This window comes from Xyrauchen texanus, chromosome 15 (genome assembly GCF_025860055.1).
Source record: "Xyrauchen texanus isolate HMW12.3.18 chromosome 15, RBS_HiC_50CHRs, whole genome shotgun sequence".
Taxonomy (NCBI): Eukaryota; Metazoa; Chordata; class Actinopteri; order Cypriniformes; family Catostomidae; genus Xyrauchen; species Xyrauchen texanus.
In genome coordinates, this window is record NC_068290.1 from 44109197 (window position 1) to 44131980 (window position 22784).

The window sequence follows — 22784 nt, forward strand, 5'->3', positions numbered from 1 at the left end:
CATTACACGTTATGGAAAACCTGATTGCCGGGGTATATAATCAAGTTAAGCCTTATAGTTACCATTCTTAGTAGAATGAGATCATACCAAATTAAAGATTATAATAATTGATTTGTCAGTTATATGTGATTACAAATCACTACACATATTATAAAAGGTACATTGGCTATAATCCTTACTTTGTCCTTTATAGAAGTGATCACAGGTCATAGAGTCATTTTCAGAATTATCTAGCAAGGATCTAGATATGGTTTATATTCTGTGGGTCCATGCGGTCTTGTATATTTTTTAGGGTTAACTCCGCAAAGTACTGTGACTTGGTGTGAAATGTTCCTTGATTAAGATGAAATGTCGACGTATTAGAGTCATGCAATCTGATGGTCTTTGCAAGGAAACCTTTCAAAGAAAAGCCTTCTTTAACTCTGTGTGGAAGTTCAGAAGGTTATGCTAAGGGACTTCTCTGACCAATTACCTTTTTTGCTATAAATTATGTCGTTTCAGTGTCTTTGACCATTTTTTTGTCCAAAGGCAGGCCTTCACTAGGATTGTTGGCACCTGGTCCTTTAATTTATGTTGTTGAAGAATTCCAGGATTAAAAGATTGGGTTTTTTTCTAGATTCAAATCATATTGCTGCAATTCTTCTGCATGGATAATCCTACACTTACAATAGAATCACCAATTATTAGGGCTGTTTCAACATGATTCTCAGAGGGTGCGTCACTGAGTGGGGGGAATCAATTAAATTGTTCTCATGTAAACCCCTCACTGCTGATTGAAGAAGTTATAGTAAACATGTGGCATGTACTACAATTATAGGCAATTATATGAGCGAATTATATGAGCGAATGCCATGCCTTACCACAATTATTTGTTGTTGTTGGTTGTTCCTGAGCAGAGAGGGTTTGAGATCAATATGAAAACGCATTTGTTTGTCACTTTGGTTGTTCTTGATAAGGGGTGCTTTGAGATCGATGCAAGAATCCGTGTAACACAGAAGAGAAAATGGTTGACGCTTCAAAATGCACGCAGTTTAATTGTGTTAAAAATAGAAAGCGGATACACATAGAAAAATGCATGCAGTTGTATTGCTGTACGAGAATAATACAAGGGAAAACCTGATACACGCTGAAAATTGGCAGATATTAAAGATTAAAAGGTGAAAACAGATATTTAAGTGATACTAAAAAGCTAGTAGGCTACAAACACAGACTTGAGCTAGCCACCAGCAGCAACTGGTAGTAACCCCAAGAAAGAGTGGCAAAGAGAATGCAGGGATCTTCACATTTACATTTATTCATTTGGCAGATGCTTTTATCCAAAGCGACTTACAAAAGAGGAAAATATAAGCGAATCATCTTAAGGAGACAGTGGTACGAAAAGTGCCATACTACAAAGTTTCCACCAACGTGGTATGATGAAACTGAAAGTCCGGGAAAGTGTTTTGGTGCCTCTTTGTTTTGGTACAAGGCGATGTTCCTTAGCCGACCGCAGGCTTCTGGTGGGAACGTAGCTCTGCATAAATGTTTTTAGGTATGCTGGAGCAGACCCAATGACTGTTTTGTATGCCAGCATCAGGGCCTTGAATTTAGTACGTGCATGAACCGGCAGCCAGTGGAGAGAGACAAAGAGTGGTGTAACGTGCTCTTAGGTTCATTAAAGACCAGACATGCTGCTGCATTCTGGATCATTTGGAGAGGTCTAATAGCACATGCAGGAAGGCCTGCAAAGAGAGCGTTACAGTAGTCCAGTCTAGTTATGACAAGTGACTGAACGAGCAGTTGTGAGGCATGTACAGAGAGGAAGGGTCTTATCTTCCTGATATTGTAGAGTGTAAATCTACATGATCTTGCAGTCTTTGAGATGTGGTCAGTGAAATTTAGCTCATCATCAATGGTTACCCCTAGATTTTTGACCGTTTTGGAAGGCAAAACTGTAGTTTGACCCAGCTGCACGGTGATGTTGTGTTCAACAGCAGGGTTGGCTGGAAAGACAAGGAGTTCGGTCTTGGCTGGGTTGAGTTGCAGGTGGTGTTCCTTCATCCAGGCTGAGATGTCTGCCAGACAGGCAGCGATTCGAGCAGTCACTGTGGTGTCGTTGGGCTGGAAAGACAAGTAGAGTTGCGTGTCATCAGCGTAGCAGTGGTAAGAGAAACCATGTGACTGGTTGATGGGTCCCAGTGATGTTGTGTATATGGAGAAGAGAAGTGGCCCATGCACTGATCCCTGAGGTATCCCAGTAAGTAACTGATGTGGCTTGGATACCTCCCCTCTCCAGGCTACCTCAAAGGACCTTTCTGAGAGATAGGAGTTGAGCCAGCCAAGAACAGTTCCAGTGATGCCCAGTTTAGAGAGGGTGGAGAGTAGGATCTGATGGTTGACTGTGTCAAAGGCAGCAGAAAGGTACAGCAGAATCAGAACGGATGATCTGGATTCAGCTTTTGCCTGTCTCAGTGACTCTGTGACAGACAGCAGGGCAGTCTCAGTGGAGTGTCCACTTTTGAAGCCTGACTGATTGTCTTCCAGCAGCTTGTTCTGTGAGAGATAGGCAGAGATCTGATTGAAAACTGCCCTTTCAAGTGTTTTTGCCATGAATGGGATGAGAAAGACTGGTGTAGCATTTATTTAATATCTACTATATAGGTTATTCTATCTAGACTAGGTTTCAGAAGATTTAGATTAGTAGGAGGTAGTGGACTGAAACAATAACGACACAATTATTAAGGTAAAGAATGAAAATATTTATATGTGTAGGCATGAATAGTATACAGCATAAATGTAAAATCCTAGGGTGCACCCTCTAAGTAAGTAGCCTAAGATTTCTATACAATGTATACAATGAAATTAAAATAAATAAAATACAATATTCAAAAGTGCTTCTTTACAAAGATATTGGTCTTGTCTTTAGTCCATGAATGTAAAATAAAATACCATCCTCTAAGATTCTGTAGTTCTAGTTGGGTGGCTCGCCATCAAACTCCAAATCTTTCCAAGGAATCAAAAAAACAATAACAGAATAACATTATATGGTAACATATTATACATGAGGTAAGTACAGTGTATTAAACATATGTTACACCAAGTACACATTTTTTGTACAATCTTGTAATAAAATGCATTTCCCATTCTAGCCATATGTCTTGATCTCTTTACACCATGCATTCCAACAGTGTAAAAACAGAGCTAAAGCTATATGCACGTGTTAAAACCATGCCATGCACTCAAAATACAGGAATATAGTTTATATACATACTGCAAATTACCTTTTTAATAACCCAATTGTATATTGTGAATAAACTAAGATTTACTATTTTTTATATAAAACAGAAATTGACACATTAATATGCATTAATATGGCAACATGAACTGAAATACGTGACATGCTGCGTAATATCTGCTTTAGCATAGCACTCAATTCTTTAATCACTTTGGTTTATTTCACGTCAGATAAAACACAAAGAAAATCCCACAAAACGAAAATCCCTCAATGCTCTCTGGCAGCGGTGCAGTTCCCAACGTACTCTTCAAAGTGTTTAGATAACATATGTAATTATATTTGAACGCTTTTTATGTTAATGTCTCTGTTATACTCCTCGCATAGGCCGCTAACAGGCTGGCTGTGTGCTGTCTGCATGGCAGAGAAGCTTCTGCTCTCACCTATCAATCAAGGCGGGATCAACTCTTAAACTGATGTTTTAATTGGTTCATAATAACTATATGCATTTATAATAGGTTAACTAAGTTTGAATATTTTATTACATACATATTTTATTATATAATAATACTATAATATATTCATATTTATTTCCATACATTGTGTCACGGTTCATCAATCCATGTGTTCATTTTGTATATCTGTTGGTGTATTTATAGGTGTGGGGTTGTGTGTGTGTGTGTGTGTGTGTGTGTAGTGCTTGTTTGTTGCTTAGCACCAGCTGATTACTCTACTGTCGTCAGCTGCTACTAATTTCTACTGCTTGTTAGCTGCCTTTATCTAGCTGGAAATCATCATGCATGGTGTCGGTTTGTTATTCATGTTTTGTATTCTGTTACCCAGTTCCTGTGTCCTAGTTGCTTGCGGGCGTTTTGCGTTTTCCTCTGTACCTCCAGTCTACTGAGGGATCGTCTGGGAAATTGTATCCTGACGCTGGGCTGAGTCCGCGCTGTATTTCCCACCCTGCTTATCTCTTTTCGAGATTGTGTACTTCTAGGTCGCCCGCCTGTAAATGCGGCGTTTACAGTATTTCCCTGTGCTGTCCGTCATCAATAAACTGTTCACTTGCACTTGGATTTTGAGACTCATCATTGTGACAGAACGAACCGACCCAAGATGAATCCAGCAAGTGTGACCGAATTGACGGAGATTCTATCAAGGAGTGAGGCTCGCATGCAACAACAGGAGGAACAGGCGGTGACCACGGGTCGTGCTGTACAGGCGTTGGTAACCCAGGTCTCCGAATTAACTACTCAGTTGCAACAGCTAAGAACCGAGACGGCTTCAGTACGATGTCTAGTGACTACAAGCCCACCTGTTTCGGTCGCGCAGACCATTCGTGCTACTGAACCACATCTTCCACCTCCAGCGTTTTATTCTGGTGAGCCTCAATTATGTCATTCATTTCTGGCGAAGTGTTCACTGCACATCTCTCTTCAACCTTCATCATTCCCCACTGAGGAATCTAAAGTGGCTTTTGTCATCACACTTTTATCGGGGAGAGCCGCGACTTGGGGAACTACGGTGTGGGAACAGCGACATCCTTGTTGTGACTCTTTTGATAATTTTTCACACGAGCTCAGAAAGGTCTTTGATCGCGCAGCCTCCGGTAGAGACCAGCGCGAATTCTCGCGGAGTTGCGTCAAGGAGATCGTCCAGTCACAGACTATTCTATTGAATTCCGCACTTTGGCTGCGGAGTGTGACTGGAATTTGGAGGCTCAATGGGACATGTTTTTACATGGACTTTCTGATCATATCAAGGATGAAATCTATGCCATGGATTTACCCACGGGGGTGGATAAGCTCATCGACCTAGCCATTCTGGTGGATTCGCGACTACGACGACGGGGACCGCGAACACAGCGAGGATGGCCGGTCATTGCACAGTCTAATGTATCTTTTCCTGCTGTGGAAACTGCAGTCTTTTTCAGGTCCTGAGCCTATGCAGATGGGCAGATCTCGTCTATCGCAACAGGAGAAGCAGAGAAGGAGAGAGAAAGGATTGTGCTTGTATTGTGGAGCCGTTGGCCACATTGCTCTCCAATGTCCGGTAAAAAGCAGCGCCTGCCAGTAGGTAAGAGGTTACTGATGGGTGGTTCTGTACTGACTAAATCCTCTTTTTCTGCTACTCATCTCACTGTCAGTTTAAGACTTTCTGCTCAGAGCGTTGACTGTGAGGCTCTGATAGACTCTGGGGCAGAGGGAAATTTTTTAGACTTTAACTTCGCTCAGAGACTCATGATACCTGTGGTGACACTCCCTCAACCCATTTCGGTAGTAGCGCTTAACGGCCTACTGTTACCCTCTGTCACTCATTCCACGGCCTTAGTGAGACTCATTACCTCTGGTAACCATTCTGAGGAGATTGAGTTTCTTTTAATCCACTCCCCTTCTGCTTCTGTGGTACTTGGCCATCCCTGGCTGGCACTCTATAACCCGCATATTAATTGGTGCAGGAATTCTGTTTTGTCTTGGAGTGAATATTGTCATGCTTCTTGTTTAATGTCTGCGTGTTCTTCAGTGTCTTGTGTTGTGTTTCAGGATGAACACGCGGATCTATCTAACGTGCCACGTGAGTATCTTGACCTGAAAGAAGTGTTCTTAAGTCTCGGGCTGCTTCTCTCCCTCCGCATCGTCCCTATGACTGTGCCATAGATTTACTGACAGGTATGTCTCCGCCGAAAGGCAAGTTATACTCACTTTCCGTTCCGGAAAGGGAGGCCATGAAGAAATATATTTCTGATTCTCTAGCCTCTGGGTTCATCCGTCCCTCCTCTTCTCCAGCGGGGGCAGTGTTCTTTTTTGTGGGTAAGAAGGATGGCTCTCTGCGACCTTGTATTGACTACCGAGGGTTGAACAACATCACGGTAAAGAATACTTATCCTTTGCCGTTGATGTCTTCGGCTTTCGAGAGGTTGCAGGGAGCATCCATCTTCACAAAATTGGATTGACGCAATTCTTATCATTTCGTCCGCATAAGGAAGGGGGTTGAATGGAAAACTGCTTTTAACACCCCCAGGGGACACTTTGAATACTTGGTCATGCCGTTCGGTCTGTCTAACTCTCCTGCGGTTTTCCAGGCACTCGTGAATGACGTGCTGAGAGATATGGTAGATCAGTTCTTATATGTCTACCTGGATGACATACTGATATTTTCTTCTTCTCTCCAGGAACACGTTCAGCACGTCAGACGAGTGCTCCAGAGACTGTTAGAGAATGGGCTTTTTGTCAAGGCGGAGAAATGTTCGTTCCATGTTCAGTCGGTTCCATTTCTGGGTTATATCATCTCCTACGAGGGGGTGCGCATGGATCCCGACAAGGTTAAGGCTGTGGTAGATTGGCCAACTCCAGATTCCCATAAGGCCCTACAGAGGTTTCTGGGGTTCGCCAATTTTTACCGGCTTTTCATTCGCAATTTCAGCCAACTAGCCGCTCCTCTGACTGCCTTGACCTCTTCCAAGATGACGTTCAGGTGGTCTGGTGTAGCTGAAGCTGCATTTACCAACCTCAAGAGCCGCTTTGTTTCAGCTCCCATTCTTATAGCCCCTGATCCTTCACGTCAGTTTGTGGTGGAGGTCGACGCGTCAGAGGTGGGGGTAGGAGTGGTTCTTTCCCAGCGCTCGCCCGCGGACGACAAGATGCATCCTTGCGCGTTTTTTTCTCATCGTTTGTCTCCTGCGGAATGTAATTATGACATTGGTAACAGAGAGTTGCTGGCAGTCAAGTTAGCGTTGGAGCAATGGCGTCATTGGTTAGAGGGTTCAGGGGTACCCTTTATTGTCTGGACTGATCATAAGAACCTTGAGTATATCAGATCAGCTAAACGACTCAACTCCAGGCAGGCTCGGTGGGCACTTTTTTTCGGTCGTTTCGAGTTTTCCTTGTCGTATCGTCCGGGCTCCAGAAACATCAAGCCTGATGCTTTGTCTCGTATTTTTGATCGTTCCGTTCGCCCGTCTACTCCCGAGTGCATTTTTCCTGAGAGACACATTGTCTCCACACTCGTTTGGGAGATCGAGTCGAAGGTCCGTGCGGCCTTAGAAGGAGTAACACCTCCGCCCGATTGTCCACCGAGTCGCTTATTTGTACCGGAGGGGTCAAGGTCCTACGTAATCTGGTGGGGTCATTGTTCTAATATAGCATGTCACCCAGGAGCTAATCGCACCAGTTTTTTGGTCAGGCAACGATTCTGGTGGCCCTCTATGGCTCGCGACATTCGGAGTTTTGTATTGGCATGTTCGGTCTGTGCTCGTGGTAAGACTTCCAATCGCCCACCGGATGGGTTACTCCAACCGCTGTCTGTCCCTTCTAGACCCTGGTCCCACATCGCGCTAGATTTTGTCACTGCCCTCCCAGGGCAATTCGGTCGTTTTGACCGTAGTGGACCGATTCTCGAAGGCGGCTCATTTCATTCCCTTGCCTAAATTACCGTCTGCCAAGGAGACAGCAGTTGCTGTTGTAGATCACGTCTTTCGATTACATGGCCTCCCGATGGACGTGGTTTCTGACAGGGGTCCCCAATTTATTTCCAAATTTTGGAGAGAGTTTTGTCATTTATTGGGGGCCAGTGTCAGTCTTTCTTCTGGGTTTCACCCTCAGAGCAACGGGCAGACCGAGCGTGCCAACCAAGACTTAGAGAGAGTGTTGCGATGTTTGGTTTCTCAGAATCCTTCCTCCTGGAGCCAGACTCGTAGACGGGGAGCCTACATATTCGGTTAATCGTATTCTGGACTCAAGACGGAGGGGACGCGGATTTCAGTACCTGGTGGACTGGGAGGGTTACGGTCCAGAGCAGAGGAGTTGGGTTCCTGCTAGGGACATACTGGATCACTCCCTTATCGAGGATTACAATCGTCAGGTAGGCTCTCCTGGGAGTGCCAGGAGGCACTCTTAGGGGAGGGGGTACTGTCACGGTTCATCGATCCATGTGTTCATTTTGTATATCTGTTGGTGTATTTATAGGTGTGGGGTTGTGTGTGTGTGTGTGTGTGTGTGTGTGTGTGTAGTGCGTAGTGCTTGTTTGTTGCTTAGCACCAGCTGATTACTCTACTGCCGTCAGCTGCTACTAATCACTACTGCTTGTTAGCTGCCTTTATCTAGCTGGAAATCATCATGCATGGTGTCGGTTCGTTATTCATGTTTTGTATTCTGTTACCCAGTTCCTGTGTCCTAGTTCCTTGCGGGCGCTTCCCGTTTTCCTCTGTACCTCCAGTCTACTGAGGGATCGTCTGGGAAATTGTATCCTGACGCTGGCCTGAGTCCGCACTGTATTTCCAGCCCTGCTTATCTCTTTTCGAGATTGTGTACTTCTAGGTAGCCCACCTGTAAACGCGGCGTTTACAGTATTTCCCTGTGCTGTCCGTCATCAATAAACTGTTCACTTGCACTTGGATTTTGAGACTCATCATTGTGACACATTTTCTATATTTATTTCCATAATTTTTCTAGTGGGCTACACTGGTCTGTAGCGTTCTATGTGTGTGGGGTTAAGTGCAGGTTTTTCAGCAGTGGGGTTACTCGAGCCTGCTTAAATGTAGTGGGAAAAGTGCCTGCAAGAAGAGATGTGTTAATTATGTGTGTAAGTGCAGGTAGGATGGACGGAGAGATGGCCTGGAGAAGGTGTGATGGAATGGGGTCAAGGGAACAGGTTGTGGGGTGGTTGGAGAGGAGGAGTTTAGAGACCTCAGTGTCAGTTAAAGGAGAGAACATGGAGAAAGAAGAGTTGCATACAGGAGGTGGGTGTTTGACAGGGTGTGGTGCAGTGAATGTATTGCTGATGGCTGTAACCTTATTAGTAAAAAATGTGGTGAAGATATCTGCTGTCAGTGATGTGTCAGGTGGTGGAGGGGGAGGGCAGAGAAGTGTGTTGAATGTTCTAAACAAGCTATGAGTGTCTGTGGTGCTGTTGATCTTGGTCTGGTAATATGAAGTTTTTGCAGCTTTAACATTATCTGAAAAAGTTGCAAGCAGAAACTGATATTTACCCAGATCTCCTCTCAGCTGCCCTGAGATCAGTCCGATGTTCACGACTGATGCATGGAAAATACATTTATTGTGGGAAGAGAGGCAGAGACATCAGTGGAAAGGCGAGAGGGTGATAGGGAACGGAGGTTACGGCGAAAGGAAACCAAAGGTGGAGTCGGTTTTACAATGGATGGGAGAATCATGTTGAATTGAACAAAGTAGTGATCAGAGACATGTAAAGGTGTAACAAGAATATTTGAGGTGGTACAGTTACGTGTAAAAATTAGGTCCAGCTGGTTGCCCTATCTGTGAGTTGCTGTGGTGTGTAGTCTTTCCAAGTCAAATGAGGCCAGAAGAGTGTTCAGTTCAATGGCCTGGGTCTTGTCTTGGTGAATGTTGAAATCGCCAAGAACCACAAGTAGCCTGCCATCCTCTGGCAAGGAGGACAGCAGGACATCCAACTCCTCAAGAAGGCTTGTCAGCTGACCTGGAGGGCAATAGATGACAACAACATGTAGTTTTGTGGGTTGCATTGTAGTAATGACATGGAATTCAAAAGATGTATTGTTACATAGTGAAGCCTGTGGTGAAAAAGTCCAGTTATTATGAATGAGCAAACCTCAGAAGGAGATGTTGTTGGAGAGAGCAGCAGGTGTTGCTGTATCCTCAGGACGTATCCACGTCTCTATCAGTGCCAGGATGCTGAGTGTGGACTGTGTGGTGAAAGCTGGAATGAAGGCAGCTTTGTTCACAGCAGACTGGCAGTTCCAGAGTCCCACTGAGAACGAGAGTGGAGCAGGTGTTGAAGTGTAAAGCGGCCGTAGGTTGTGTGGGTTGTTGGGTTGTTTTGTCTTGCATCTGTATCTTGTGTAATGCAGACATAAGTTGGTCAATGATAGGGTTATGTTCAATTATTTGGAAAGAAACCAACATTATTTTGACTTCTAAAGCCACTTTTTGTATTGTCTAAATGCTTTAACCTCCTAAGACCCCTGCATGACTGCTTTGAGCATTTTTCCATTTCCTTTTTTGATTTGTCAAAAAAAAAGAAAAAATCTAGCGCAAATGACATTTTTGATAACACCAATCATTAGAAAGTCAGATTTTTTCATCAAATTTTTCTTATGTTTCCAGGAGTGTTTAGGTTTTTGAGATATTACAGCTAATTTTCTGTAAAGCTGAATAAATTATTCTGATTCAAATTAATGTCCAGCATCATCCAATCATTGCCAAGCATGTTAAAATAAAATTATACAATATAAATTGTGAATCTATGTACTGATCATTGTCCCATGTCTGTCAAACATGTTGAGTGATCCAAACATCATCTGCAGCCTGAAACAGAACTTTTGATATGATTTTAGGATTGAATACACTTAGCTGCATTGAAAGCTATAGGATGCTCCCTTGCTCACTATTTAGTGAATGAAATTCTCATTTTGAGGAAATGCGGTGCCAATTTCCACATATGTGAACATCATATATATCAGCAACATGATTTTTTTAAAGCACCGTATCAAATGAAACTAGAGACGCTACCCTTAACAACCAAATAGGTTTCCATGAAAAAACTCCTAACCAGAAGCACATTTGTTGGCACTGTGTCTGTAGGAGAACTTTACTGCATGTTGTTGTCACTCGGTGTAGTAAAAGTTAACCCTTTAAATGACAGTCTAGAGTCTTGTGAACAGTATTCAGTCAGTTTTCATTCATTTAAATTATGTGTTACATATAGCAAAGCCAAAATACAACATCCACACATGTGGATGCAGGGTTGCACAAGGATAATTGTTTGCTAAAACAATATACAGTGTGTATATGATCTAATATATTTGAAATGTATTACATATTTTATAATATTGAAATTATTATGGTATATACAAAATTAGATTTATTTGTGGGCATTTTTTATTAAATATTTATATATTTGATTAATTGCAATGAATTTGTTTCATTAATCGTCAATTCATTGAAGATTTTCATTGCCTAGCAGCCCTAATTTACACAAATTTGTTCTGCTCAGGTGTTATTAGTGAGAGCCAATGAGTGTAAGACAATTATTACAGAAATGTTCCAAAAAAGTGAGGTCGTATTGCATTTACATAACACTGCTTTTGTTTCATGTAAGCCGTAGTATGTGTAACTTACCAGTGAAGAAAGAAAGAATTATGATGATTATTGGCAATTAAGGTAAGGAAATGCTGAAATGATAACAGTGATGTGATATTGGGTTAATGTAACATTCCTGAACTTTATTTTGTTGTCAATATGATGAAGCAGCTCTTTTGTTGTGTTGCCTCTTCAGGATCCAAACCCTTTATGTGCAAGATCTGTAGCTTTGCTACTGCTCAGCTGGGTGACGCTCGTAACCACGTCAAGAGACATCTGGGCATGAGAGAGTACAAGTGTCACATCTGCGGGTGAGTTCACATATACAGTGAGCACAGACATTATTGGATATTGCTAACACTGACGGTTCGGGCACAGGATGTTCAGTAGATCTGGACACTTGTGTGAAGCTCTTCTGATAAGGATTAAATCATGTTTCCCATCATAATACAAACAACATCTTTACAGTCATCAGAGGTGGGTAGACCACTTACTTTATTAGTCTCTTATAATTTAATAAGTGATAATGAATATGTAGTTTATTCAGAGATTCACGCTTATTTGACTATATTACTTGTAATGACATCACGACTCTGTTTGACTAATCACAATGTGCCATGGTCTGAAAGTAACACAACGGCGACTGCCAACTTTTTCAGCAGCCTTAGTTCTGGAAAGTAATATGTGATCAATATAAGTGAAAAAAGTGTTTCTGGATATGAATTAGCAGCACATCTCTTTATATTATAATATTATGAAGTCATTTTATTTGCTGTACTGGATTAACACTGCTTTACACAGCATCATATAGTGTAAACATCACACAGATTTGATATATGTAAATGTTATTAAGGGTTGAGTTATATAGAGCTAGCATGTGCAGTGATATTCTGCATGTGTGTTATAGATGGGCGTTTGTGATGAAGAAACATTTGAACACTCATCTACTCGGGAAACACGGACTGGGCCAACCTAAAGAGAGGTACTGAAACACACACACACACACACATACACACGTTTTGGGAACATTAGTGAAATTAAAACTACAAAAATGTGTATTTGGGATTTACTCAAAAGTCAAAAACTCATCAGATATGAATTAACACGTTTATGCATTACTATTGTAATACTGCACGTGTCTTTACCAAAAGTCTCATCTTACCATTGATAACAAACATTTGCATGTAAATGAGACATTTGGCATCTGTTGACTTTTGACGTGTGTTGTTTTGTTTGTGTCAGGAAGTTTGAGTGTGAGTTGTGTGAGCGGAACTTTAGTGAGAAATGGGCCCTAAATAATCACATGAAGCTGCACACGGGAGAAAAACCCTACAAGTGCAGCTGGCCCTCCTGTCATTACTCCTTCCTCACACTTTCTGCAATGAAAGACCATCACAGAACACACACAGGTACACACTCATTTCACAGTATCAGGGTCATAATGTCTGTTAGCGTCAATAACTACATTTACATCTAAGGACTTTTTGCAAAAAAAAAGGTTTAGGGCATCAAAATAAAGCTGCTGGAAACGCAAATTATCGATACAGTTTCACAAGGATCAACATAATATTTTCCCATTTATCTTTAGCATATAAATCCTATGTTGACACGTCAAATGTTGTGAAAAACTAGTTTGGAAACAGTTTTTGTCAAGAAAACGTCTAGGTTATCAATGTAACCTCCGTTCCCCGATGGAGGGAATGAGACGTTGTTTCGGAGAAGCAACACTAGGGGGCCTGGCAAACTGAATTGCGTAACCGAGTTGAATGGTCCTGTACAGCCAGCGTGACGGGTTGGGCAGTGAAAGCCACGCCTCCAAACTCCGTGCTGGGGGTACCAAGGGGACGAGTATTTTGGACGTACCCGGCGGGGGCTTCGCAGCGGGGCGAAGCAGGTAGTGTGGCGTCGGGAGGCAAGGGTGCGTCCCGAGGCTTTGGTGCTGAGAACAAACTCAAAGCACTTACCTTTAGTCATACAGTCGTGGGGCTGAAGGCGGACTGTGGCCGCGTCCAGCGTGCCGGGACTGTTGACTCTATTATTGAGAATGTGAGTACCCCAGCCCCATTTAGGGGGTGCGGCCAATGATATATAGTAAACTTATATAGATATGAAATAATCATAATAAATATAATTATGGAAGTGCAAAAAAGTGACGCTATTACATATCTCGTGTCTTTAATGCCCCTATACTGTACACTTTTGATAATTAAGTAATTTTTGGCTTAATTCTTCAAAAAGTCTTCAAAAATATTGAAATAAGTAGTTTTTATTTATCACTTAATGTCATCAAAGTCCAGTAAACATAAAAAGCTAAATCAATATTCGTTGTGACCACCTTTGCCTTTAAAACAGCACCAAATCTCTTAGATACACCTGGACACAAATATCTTGGTTTTTCTTGGTTGTTGGCAGATAGGATGTTCAAGCTTCTTGGAGATTTCGCCACAGTTCATCTATGTATTTCGGCTGTCTCAATTGCTTCTGTCTCTTTCTGTAATCTCAGACTCGATGTTCAGTGGGGGGCTTTGTGGGGGCCATGACATCTGTTGCAGGGCTTCCTGTTCTTCTATTCAACTCTTTTCTATTTGTAAAGTAATGTTTGGGAGTCTAACAATATGTCAATATATCCTGTTGACAAACTAAAGCTGAAGATATAAATAACCATCTTAAGACAAATGCTTTTGTGAAACATCTTATGTGCCTAAAACTTTTGCACAGTACTATATATTTGATTTGTTATTCAGGAGATGAGTGTACATTTGGAAAGGAAAAAATATATTTACACTTAAATGTCAGCAAATTAAAATTGGTAGTCAGTCCTGTTAATGCCAAAAACATGATTTATTATTTTAATCAACGGACAGCCTTAAAAAGTAGAAATAACTGCCTTTCCATTAATAAATCTCTGCACGTAAGTGTGCTGAATGTTGTTTCATGAAACGGCTGAGTACGTAGAACATGGAAGCAATTGTGCAAGTAGTCCATCCACATGTTTACATAGGATGAGGGAGCACTGAGCCCATAAACCCCACCATTGCTGGTCACAAGCATATTCTGTGATTTGAATACAAGTACATTTGTGTGTGTTTCCTCTTTGAGGAGAAAAGTCGTTCCTGTGTGATCTTTGTGGATTTGCTGGAGGCACTCGTCACGCCCTCACCAAACACCGGCGCCAGCACACAGGTACACACACATGCACACGCACACGCGTGCGTTCATGCATGTTCATGCTCATGTTTACAACAATCGTCCATTGTTTGTCATGACTCCTCTAATGCCTTAGCTCTGTCTGCTGCAGGTGAACGGCCCTTCAAGTGTCAGATGTGTAACTTTGCCTCCACCACACAGTCTCACTTGACACGTCACAAGCGTGTGCACACGGGCGAGAAGCCCTACCGCTGCCCCTGGTGTGATTACAGGTCAGTGTTTTGATCACAACATCATTGTAGCATCAGCTGTTACTGGAGTGCAGCAGTGGTGAAATCAGAAGTGTTCTGGTCAGTATCAGGGCTGCAGTGTTCTTCAGTTTCTTCTGTGTTTTTATACAGTAGGATGTCACAATGCAATTACAATGAATTAATTTCACAAGCTTTTTTTGTGTATGGATGTAGAATCATTTGAGAAAGAATCAACATCAGTGTTCATCAACCTTTTTTTTTCTATATATATAATTTTCTATATCTCTCTATCACTTCAGATACATTTTTGTGTGTAATTTCATCAAATGTTCATCCTCATTTATGTTTTGTCTATTCCTCTCTCAGATCAAACTGTGCAGAGAACATTCGTAAACACATCCTGCACACGGGCAAACACGAGGGGGTGAAGATGTATAACTGCCCCAAGTGCAACTACGCCACCAATGCCCCCATGGACTTCAGAAACCATCTGAAAGAGACGCACACTGACATCGAGAACCCAGACTTGGCCTACCTGCACGCTGGTACTCATACACAACATGCATACAGACCTCTCATTGGTTTAATCTACAGTAGAAGAGTTTCTCTGCCAAGCGCTTGACATGATGTGTCCTGATTTAGATATAAGACTGAATTCCCATCAGTGGCACATGTAATGAAATGAGGATGTAAGAACTACTGTATTAAGGCATGTGGATTTATGAAAGACTATGTAACTAATGTAAACAATAGTAGGTCACAGTAAGAAGACTTTTCTTCTTGCAGTTTAAAGTGTTAAATAAGAAATGAACATAGACTACATAGAACCTTCGGGCAGATGGGGCTCGTCAACCTTGGATGGTAGCTCATCTAGGAGAAGGTAACTCTGATTCCAAACCTCCGCTGCCTTGCGGTATACCCCTTCTGGGGATAGGCTAAGGGAGTAAACCCTGACAGAAAATCCGGAGCTGGAGTCCCTAAGGCGGCTTGACATAGTATTGTCTTTACCGGCAACTCCTGCGGCGCAGCTGGAGCCAAGTTGTATCGACTTTGTCTTTCCCTTGGATTCTTCAGCGAGAGGGGGGCCTGCTGCATGGGCAACAACTGGCTCTCCATATAACCCTGCCCAGGCTCTGTAGCTCCACTGGAGAGGACACTCCAGCGCCATCGCAAGATGTCGACTCAACACGGGAGGGGCAGTTACGGTTATAAGCTCGTCCGATTGGCGAAGGAAGCGAGCCAGGGGTCCCCTTTGACGGTGGGAGAGGTCATCGCGCCTCATTGGACAGCCACCGCCCGCCTTAAGCTGGGCAGCCCCCAGCCAGTAAGGTGCCGTCCCGCCATGGCTCACCTGCCCCACTGGGTGCGTGGGGATTAGAGAGGCATCTCTCGAAAAGTGGGCCACTAAACACTCGCACCAGGCAAGTCAAAGGAAGAACCAAGAAAGAAGCCTCCAGCTCTTCGTTTACGCTAGCTGGAACGTCAGGACTATGTGTCCAGGACTAACCGCAGACCTTCTGCAGATCGACGGCGCTAAGGAAGGCGGCCGTCATTGACAGGGAACTATCACGCTTGAGCGTCGACATTGCCGCCCTACAGGAGACCCGGCTGGCTGACAACGGCACCATCAAGGAAACAAACTACACTTTCTACTGGCAGGGAAGTCCCCAGACCAACCCAGGCAACATGGTGTTGGCTTCGCTGTGAAGAACACACTTGTCAGTTTCACCGAGCTCCCCACAGCAGGCACAGAGAGGATACTCACCCTCCGGCTGTCAACGTCTTCTGGCCCAGTCAACATTCTCAGCGTGTACGCCCCAACCCTCTGCTCCACCGCCGAGGAAAAAGATGAGTTTTACCAGGCCCTAGATGAAGCGATATCCAGGTGGCCCAGCACTGAAGGCCTTTTCCTCTTAGGAGACTTCAATGCAAGAGTAGGAGCTGACCACAAGGCTTGGCCCACCTGCCTCGGAAGCTTTGGGAGGGGGAAGATAAACGAGAACGGCCAGAGACTGCTCGAGCTCTTGTGCCACCACGGCCTGTGTGTGACCAACACCTTCTTCAAGTGTAAAGAGATCCACCAGGTGTCATGGAGGCACCCCCGATCCCGCCACTGGCACCAGCTTGACCTGGTCATCACCAGAAGAAGGTTGCGTCCTCCTCACCCGCAGTTACCACAGTGCCGACTGCGATACAGACCACGCCCTCGTAGCAAGCAAGGTGCGCACTACACCCAAAAGGTTGTACCACTCCAAGAAGAAGGGTCGCCCACGCATAAATGCCTGCTGCGCCAGCAATCCTGAGAAAACCCAGCAGTTCATCAGCAGGCTGGAACACGCCCTCAGCGAGGGAGTGTCAGCAGATGACACCATCGACTCCAAGTGGCTCCGCCTCAGCGACGCTGGTTTACAACGCCGCCATTACCGCCCTACGGGAAGAAGGAGCGGAAAAATGTCGACTGGTACGAGGCACACTGGGAAGAAATGGAGCCCGTGACTGAGGCAAAAGGAAAGCCCTTCTGGCCTACAAGGCCAATCCAAGCCCTAGTATCTTACAATCCCTCCGGACTGCCAGGAACAAAGCCCAGCAGACCGCCCGCCACTGCGCCAACACCTACTGGCTAGACCTCTGCAGCAGCATACAAAGAGCTGCCGAGACAGGAAACGCAAGAGGGATGTACGAGGGCATCAAGAAGGCAACAGGCCCAACCCCTCCAAGACCGCCCCCTCAAGTCCAAGGCGGGAGAGGTTATCACCGACCAGGAAAAGCAGATGAAGCGATGGACGGAGCACTACCTTGAGCTATACGCAACGCTGAGCGTGGTGACTGACACGGCTCTCAACGCCATCCCAGACCTACCAGTCATGGAGGAGCTAGATACCCCACCAACCATGGACGAGCTCAGCAAAGCCATCGACTGCCTTGCCTGCAGGAAGGCCAGGGAGCGATGGAATCCCTCCCGAGGTTCTAAAGAGCGGGAAACCAGCCCTGCTAAAACCACTTCACGACCTCCTCTGTCTCTGCTGGGAACAGGGCTACATCCCCCAGGACATGCGAGGCGCTAACATTGTCACCTTGTACAAGAACAAGGGAGACCGTAGTGACTGCAACAACTACCGGGGCATCTCCCTCCTCAGCATTGTAGGCAAAGTGTTAGCCAGCGTCGCTCTGGCCCGCCTGCAGACCCTCGCCTCCAGCGTCTACCCGAGTCCCAGTCGCGGCTTCAGGGATGGCCGATCAACAGTAGACATGATCTTCTCACTACGCCAGCTGCAGGAGAAGTGTCAGGAGCAGCATATGCCACTCTACATCGCCTTCATCGACCTCACAAAGGCGTTTGATCTGGTCAGCAGAAGCGGACTCTTCAGGTTGCTGCAGAAGATTGGTTGCCCCCGCACCTGCTTGCAGTGGTCACGTCCTTCCACGAGAATATGCACAGCACAGTATGCTACAACGGCGCAACATCCGAAGCCTTCCCAGTCAGCAGTGGAGTGAAACAAGGCTGCGTCCCTGCGCCCACACTCTTTGGTATCTTCTTCTCCATGCTCCTCCAATACGCCATCAAAGACTGCAGCGAGGGTGTCTACATCCGCACTAGGTCGGACGGCAAGCTCTACAACATAGCCCGTCTCCGTGCCAAGACCAAAGTCACAGAGGTACTCATTCGTGAGATGCTCTTAGCTGATGACGCAGCCTTGACTTCACACACGGCAGGCGGACTCCAGCAGCTTGTCAACTGCCTCTCACACGCCTGCAAGGAGTTTGGATTGACCATCAGCCTGAAGAAGACCAAAGTCATGATGCAGGGAGCAGAGACCCTCCAAACACCGCCATCGACGGGTACAGCCTGGGCGTTGTTGAGAACTTCACGTACCTTGGGTCCACGATCTCAAGTTCAGTTATCCATCGACCCTGAGATCAACAGCAGAATCGCCAAGGCAGCCGCAGTCATGGCCAAGTTAAATCAGCGAGTGTGGAACAACTCTAGCCTCACTGAGACGACCAGACTGCGCGCGTGTACCAAGCCTGCGTGCTCAGTACGCTCCTTTATGGCAGCGAGTCATGGACCACCTACGTAAGGCACGAGAAGAAACTCAACAGCTTCCACATGTGGTGCCTGCGTCGCATACTGCATATCAAGTGGCAGGACAAGATCCCCAACACCGAGGTGCTGGAGCGAGCCAACATGAGCAGTTTGTATGCAACGCTCAGCGAAAGACGGCTCGCGGTGGCTTGGGCATGTCAGGAGGATGGACGCAGGCCGCATCCCCAAAGACCTCCTCTACGGCGAGCTGGCTGAAGGCACCAGAACCACAGGGCCCCAAATTGCGCTTCAAAGACGTCTGCAAAAGGACTTGAAGCAATGCGGCATTGCCCCAGCGCATGGGAGAGACTGGCTGATGATCGCTCCGCTTGGCGACAAGCAGTCCGGCAGGTAACAATCAAAGCAGAAGCGGCACGAAACGACACTGCCGTGGCAAAGAGAGCTAGGCGGAAGCAGCGGCAACAGCAGCCTGACCAGCCATCCCCCTTCTCCTGCGCCCAGTGCGGCAAGGACTGCCACTCTAGAATTGGTCTGTACAGCCATTCCCGGCGGTGCAGATAGACGCACCGAGCTACACCATCGTCTCCCGAGACGGACGGTTGCCGACGACGACGAGTAGGTCACAGTAAGAAGACTTTTCTTCTTGCAGTTTAAAGTGTTAAATAAGAAATGAACATAGACTACATAGAACCTGTGGCCCTAGAGTTCTGTAGTCTTTTAAAAAGTGCTACACACCCACAACTTCATGTTTATAAAATAATTGGCTAAACTTTGGCTAATTTGATCATGATTTTAGCAACCAATAAGAGTGTAGTATTCTCAACTCCCACGAAGACATTTTACAGTGTTTATAACCATTCTGCAGAATTCCAGATTTTCCACAAAAATTGTGTCTGGGCCTACCCATTACCCAACTGTGATGATGTCTCTGCCTATCATGATGTTACTTAACCTCTCATTTAAATTATAATTAAATAATACGTTTTATAATTATTCTATCCTATGTGTTTGTCTGGCAGAAGTCAACTGTGTGTTTCATTACATTAACATTCAGGGAGCTTTCCTAGCATGATACTCGCACGTGCTGAACATAAAACTCTAATTGCTCATAATACATTAACATTGAGCTGCAGTATTAGGACTGTGTACAATACGATTTCTCACTATTTCTATATTTCTCAGTATTCTAGCAATACTTTAGATCCCTGTATCAATATTTGTTTCATGTGTGCATCTGTGCATTAATATTATGTTCAATTAATGAAGAAGCAGGTCGTCTAAATTGTCATAATATTTGTGTAAATGGCTTTTGTCAGTGAAGTCAGAACCGTTTTTTATGAAGCATCATACTGGACAAAAGTGAAGTCAACCATTTGCCGCCAGTCTCAGTTTCAGTCTCTCTCATGTAGTTTCACTTTCGCTATCTTTAAAGGAATAGTTCACCCAAAAATAAAAATTCTCTCATTATTTACTCTCACTCATGCCATTCCAGATGAGTGTGACTTTCTGTCTTGTTTTTTAGAAGAATTTCTCAGCTCTTTTTGTCCATACAATGCAAGTGAAAGGGTGCCAACATTTTTAAGCTCCAAAAATCACAGTATAAAAGTAATTAATACGACTCAGTGGTTAAATCCATGTCTTCAGAAGCAATATGATAGATGTGGTGAGAACAATAATTAATTCCTTTTTTACTAAATATTCTCTTCCCTGCTCAGTCAATCTCCACTTTAACTTTCACTTTCTTCTTGTGTTTTTGGTGATTTACATTCTTCATGCATATCGACACCTACTGGGCAGGGAGAAGAATATCTAGCAAAAAAGGACTTAAATATTGATCTGTTTCTCACCAACACCTGTCATACCAATTCTGAAAATATGGGTTAAAACACATATGTATTACTTTTATGATGCCTTTATTTGCTTTTTGGAGCATCAAAAATTTGCATTGTATGGACCTACAGTACTTAAAAATACTTCGAAAAATCTTTGTTTATGTTCTGCAGAAGAAAGTAAGTCAAGTGAGATGGAATGAGGGTGAGTAAATGATGAGAGAATAAATATTTTGGGGTGAACTAATCCTTTAAGGGGACCATTTCATAAAATGTTTTCTTTAATTAAAGTTAAACAGTAACATTATTTTAGAATTAGTTTTGAGCAGTTAACAATAAGTACCCAATTATGATACTGTGACCAGTGTTGGATAAGTTAATCAAAATAAAATAAAAATACACTATAAATTACTTCTCTAAAATTATAATTAAATTACAGACTATACTGATTTTTATTGATTTCTTCATCAAAAAAGCAATCACACTAGTAATTACTAGTTACTTTCTAAACACTTCACAGTAGGGCTGCACGGTTTGGGGAAAATGTCATATTGCGATTATTGAGGTTAATATTGTGATATGCGATTGCGATATAATAAACAAATAGTATCATGAGTCAACTTGCTTGGTTATCAAGGAAAATGCACAAATAGATTACTGATAATGCTGAAATGTGTATTTTTCAACTCAAACATACAAACTAGCAACAACTATACATGCCACTCCCTAAACTGAGACTGACTGGTCATCTTTTTATTAGAGGTGTAGAAAATGGGCAAACAGAGAGAATGGGCTGTCACTTTATTGCATGCACTTATTTATTTAATAAAATCGCAGCATTTGCCATCATATAATCGCACAGGCTGACATCGCGATTGCGATATGATTAATCGTGCAGCACTACTTCACAGAAAGGTTTTTGTTTTTCCACTCAACCAATTGGCAAGTTGCACATGACTGCCATGTTAGATTTTTGGGATAGTGAGTGTGGGCATAGCCACTTTCGGTTTCGCCAAGTGCCGGTCCAGAGGCCGCTGAAAATGACATTTTATATGAGGTGTTTACAGAATCTAACAAAGATGCCCACTACCAATTTAAATAGCATCATCCAAACATCGGCACCAATGATTTTAACCATACAAATAAACATCATAAACAACTGTAGCTCATCTATGAGTGCAAGTTTCTGTGCAAATTCTTTAAATAAAGCTAGGCCTGGAAACATATTTGTAAGCTATACAATTTTAAGCTGCATATTCAACAGCAGGGTAAATAATGTCATAGAATTCCTTTGCTGGACAACAACCAATACTTTATAATAATTTTAAGTTGCAATTTCTGTTAACACTACACTACACATATGCAACTATATTCACTGTTTGGTAACATTTTACAATGAGATTAATGCATTCAGTTAATGAACTAACAATGGAGAAACAGTTTTTACTGCATTTATCTAGGCTAATGTTTCATTTAAATATATTATTGTTCATTGTTAATGACTGTTTGTTTATAATACACTGCCTGGCCCAAAAAAAAAAAAGTCACCGTTTGGATTTAAATAAGCAGATACTTAAAGGTGCTATATGTAAGATTGACAACAAGTATTTGAAATGGGTACAGCAATCCAAATTCAAAATATTGGAGAGTTGCCTGCCCTGCCCCAGACTCGAAGCTCATGCGGGTTGCCAGAATTAGACAACTCGGCATCAGTTTTAAAGGATTTCTGGGCTTTAAACTGTCTCCATCTTCCAAAGGCATCTCCAATATTTATCCTTGTTTTACTACACCTCTGGTCATGGTGGTTTTTCGACGGATGGCGAGGCTTTTTAAGTCAGGTGGAATCTGTTATCTATGATCCAGTTTGTTTGCTGGCTTCCATGACCGCAGTGTTGTTTGCCTGCAAACTTGTTCAAATCTGGCAACCCAGCAGTGTCGAAATACTATTGGTGAGTGGGCAGTGGGCGGGATCACACAAGCCAAAACATAAACAGAAATTCAGCTGGAATGGATCTTCAAAGTAGAATATACTGGCTGTAGCATTTTTATCAGAGAAGCCAGTATTTCAATTTAACATGTTTCCTAATGATCTAATGACATATTATGGTCATTTTATGATTTAGTGCAGTAAACATATTACATATAGCACCTTTAAGAGCCTATGATTGGATCATTATTGCAGTGATTAATATGTTTCAGCTGGCAACAATTCTTTTAACCCTAACC

The 22784-nt window shown here is 43.5% G+C and overlaps 1 protein-coding gene across 3 annotated transcripts in view; it reads left to right on the plus strand.

Moving 5' to 3' along the window:
• The window catches only part of LOC127655873 (zinc finger protein 407-like), a 42007-nt gene that overhangs the window by 13935 nt on the left and 5288 nt on the right, over positions 1 to 22784 (plus strand). For all 3 annotated transcript variants that reach the window (XM_052143900.1, XM_052143901.1, XM_052143902.1), the window contains 6 exons: positions 11483 to 11597; positions 12194 to 12268; positions 12529 to 12695; positions 14386 to 14469; positions 14585 to 14705; positions 15051 to 15229. In XM_052143900.1, coding sequence (XP_051999860.1) covers positions 11483 to 11597; positions 12194 to 12268; positions 12529 to 12695; positions 14386 to 14469; positions 14585 to 14705; positions 15051 to 15229 — 741 coding nt within the window. The remainder of the gene's footprint in view (positions 1 to 11482; positions 11598 to 12193; positions 12269 to 12528; positions 12696 to 14385; positions 14470 to 14584; positions 14706 to 15050; positions 15230 to 22784) is intronic.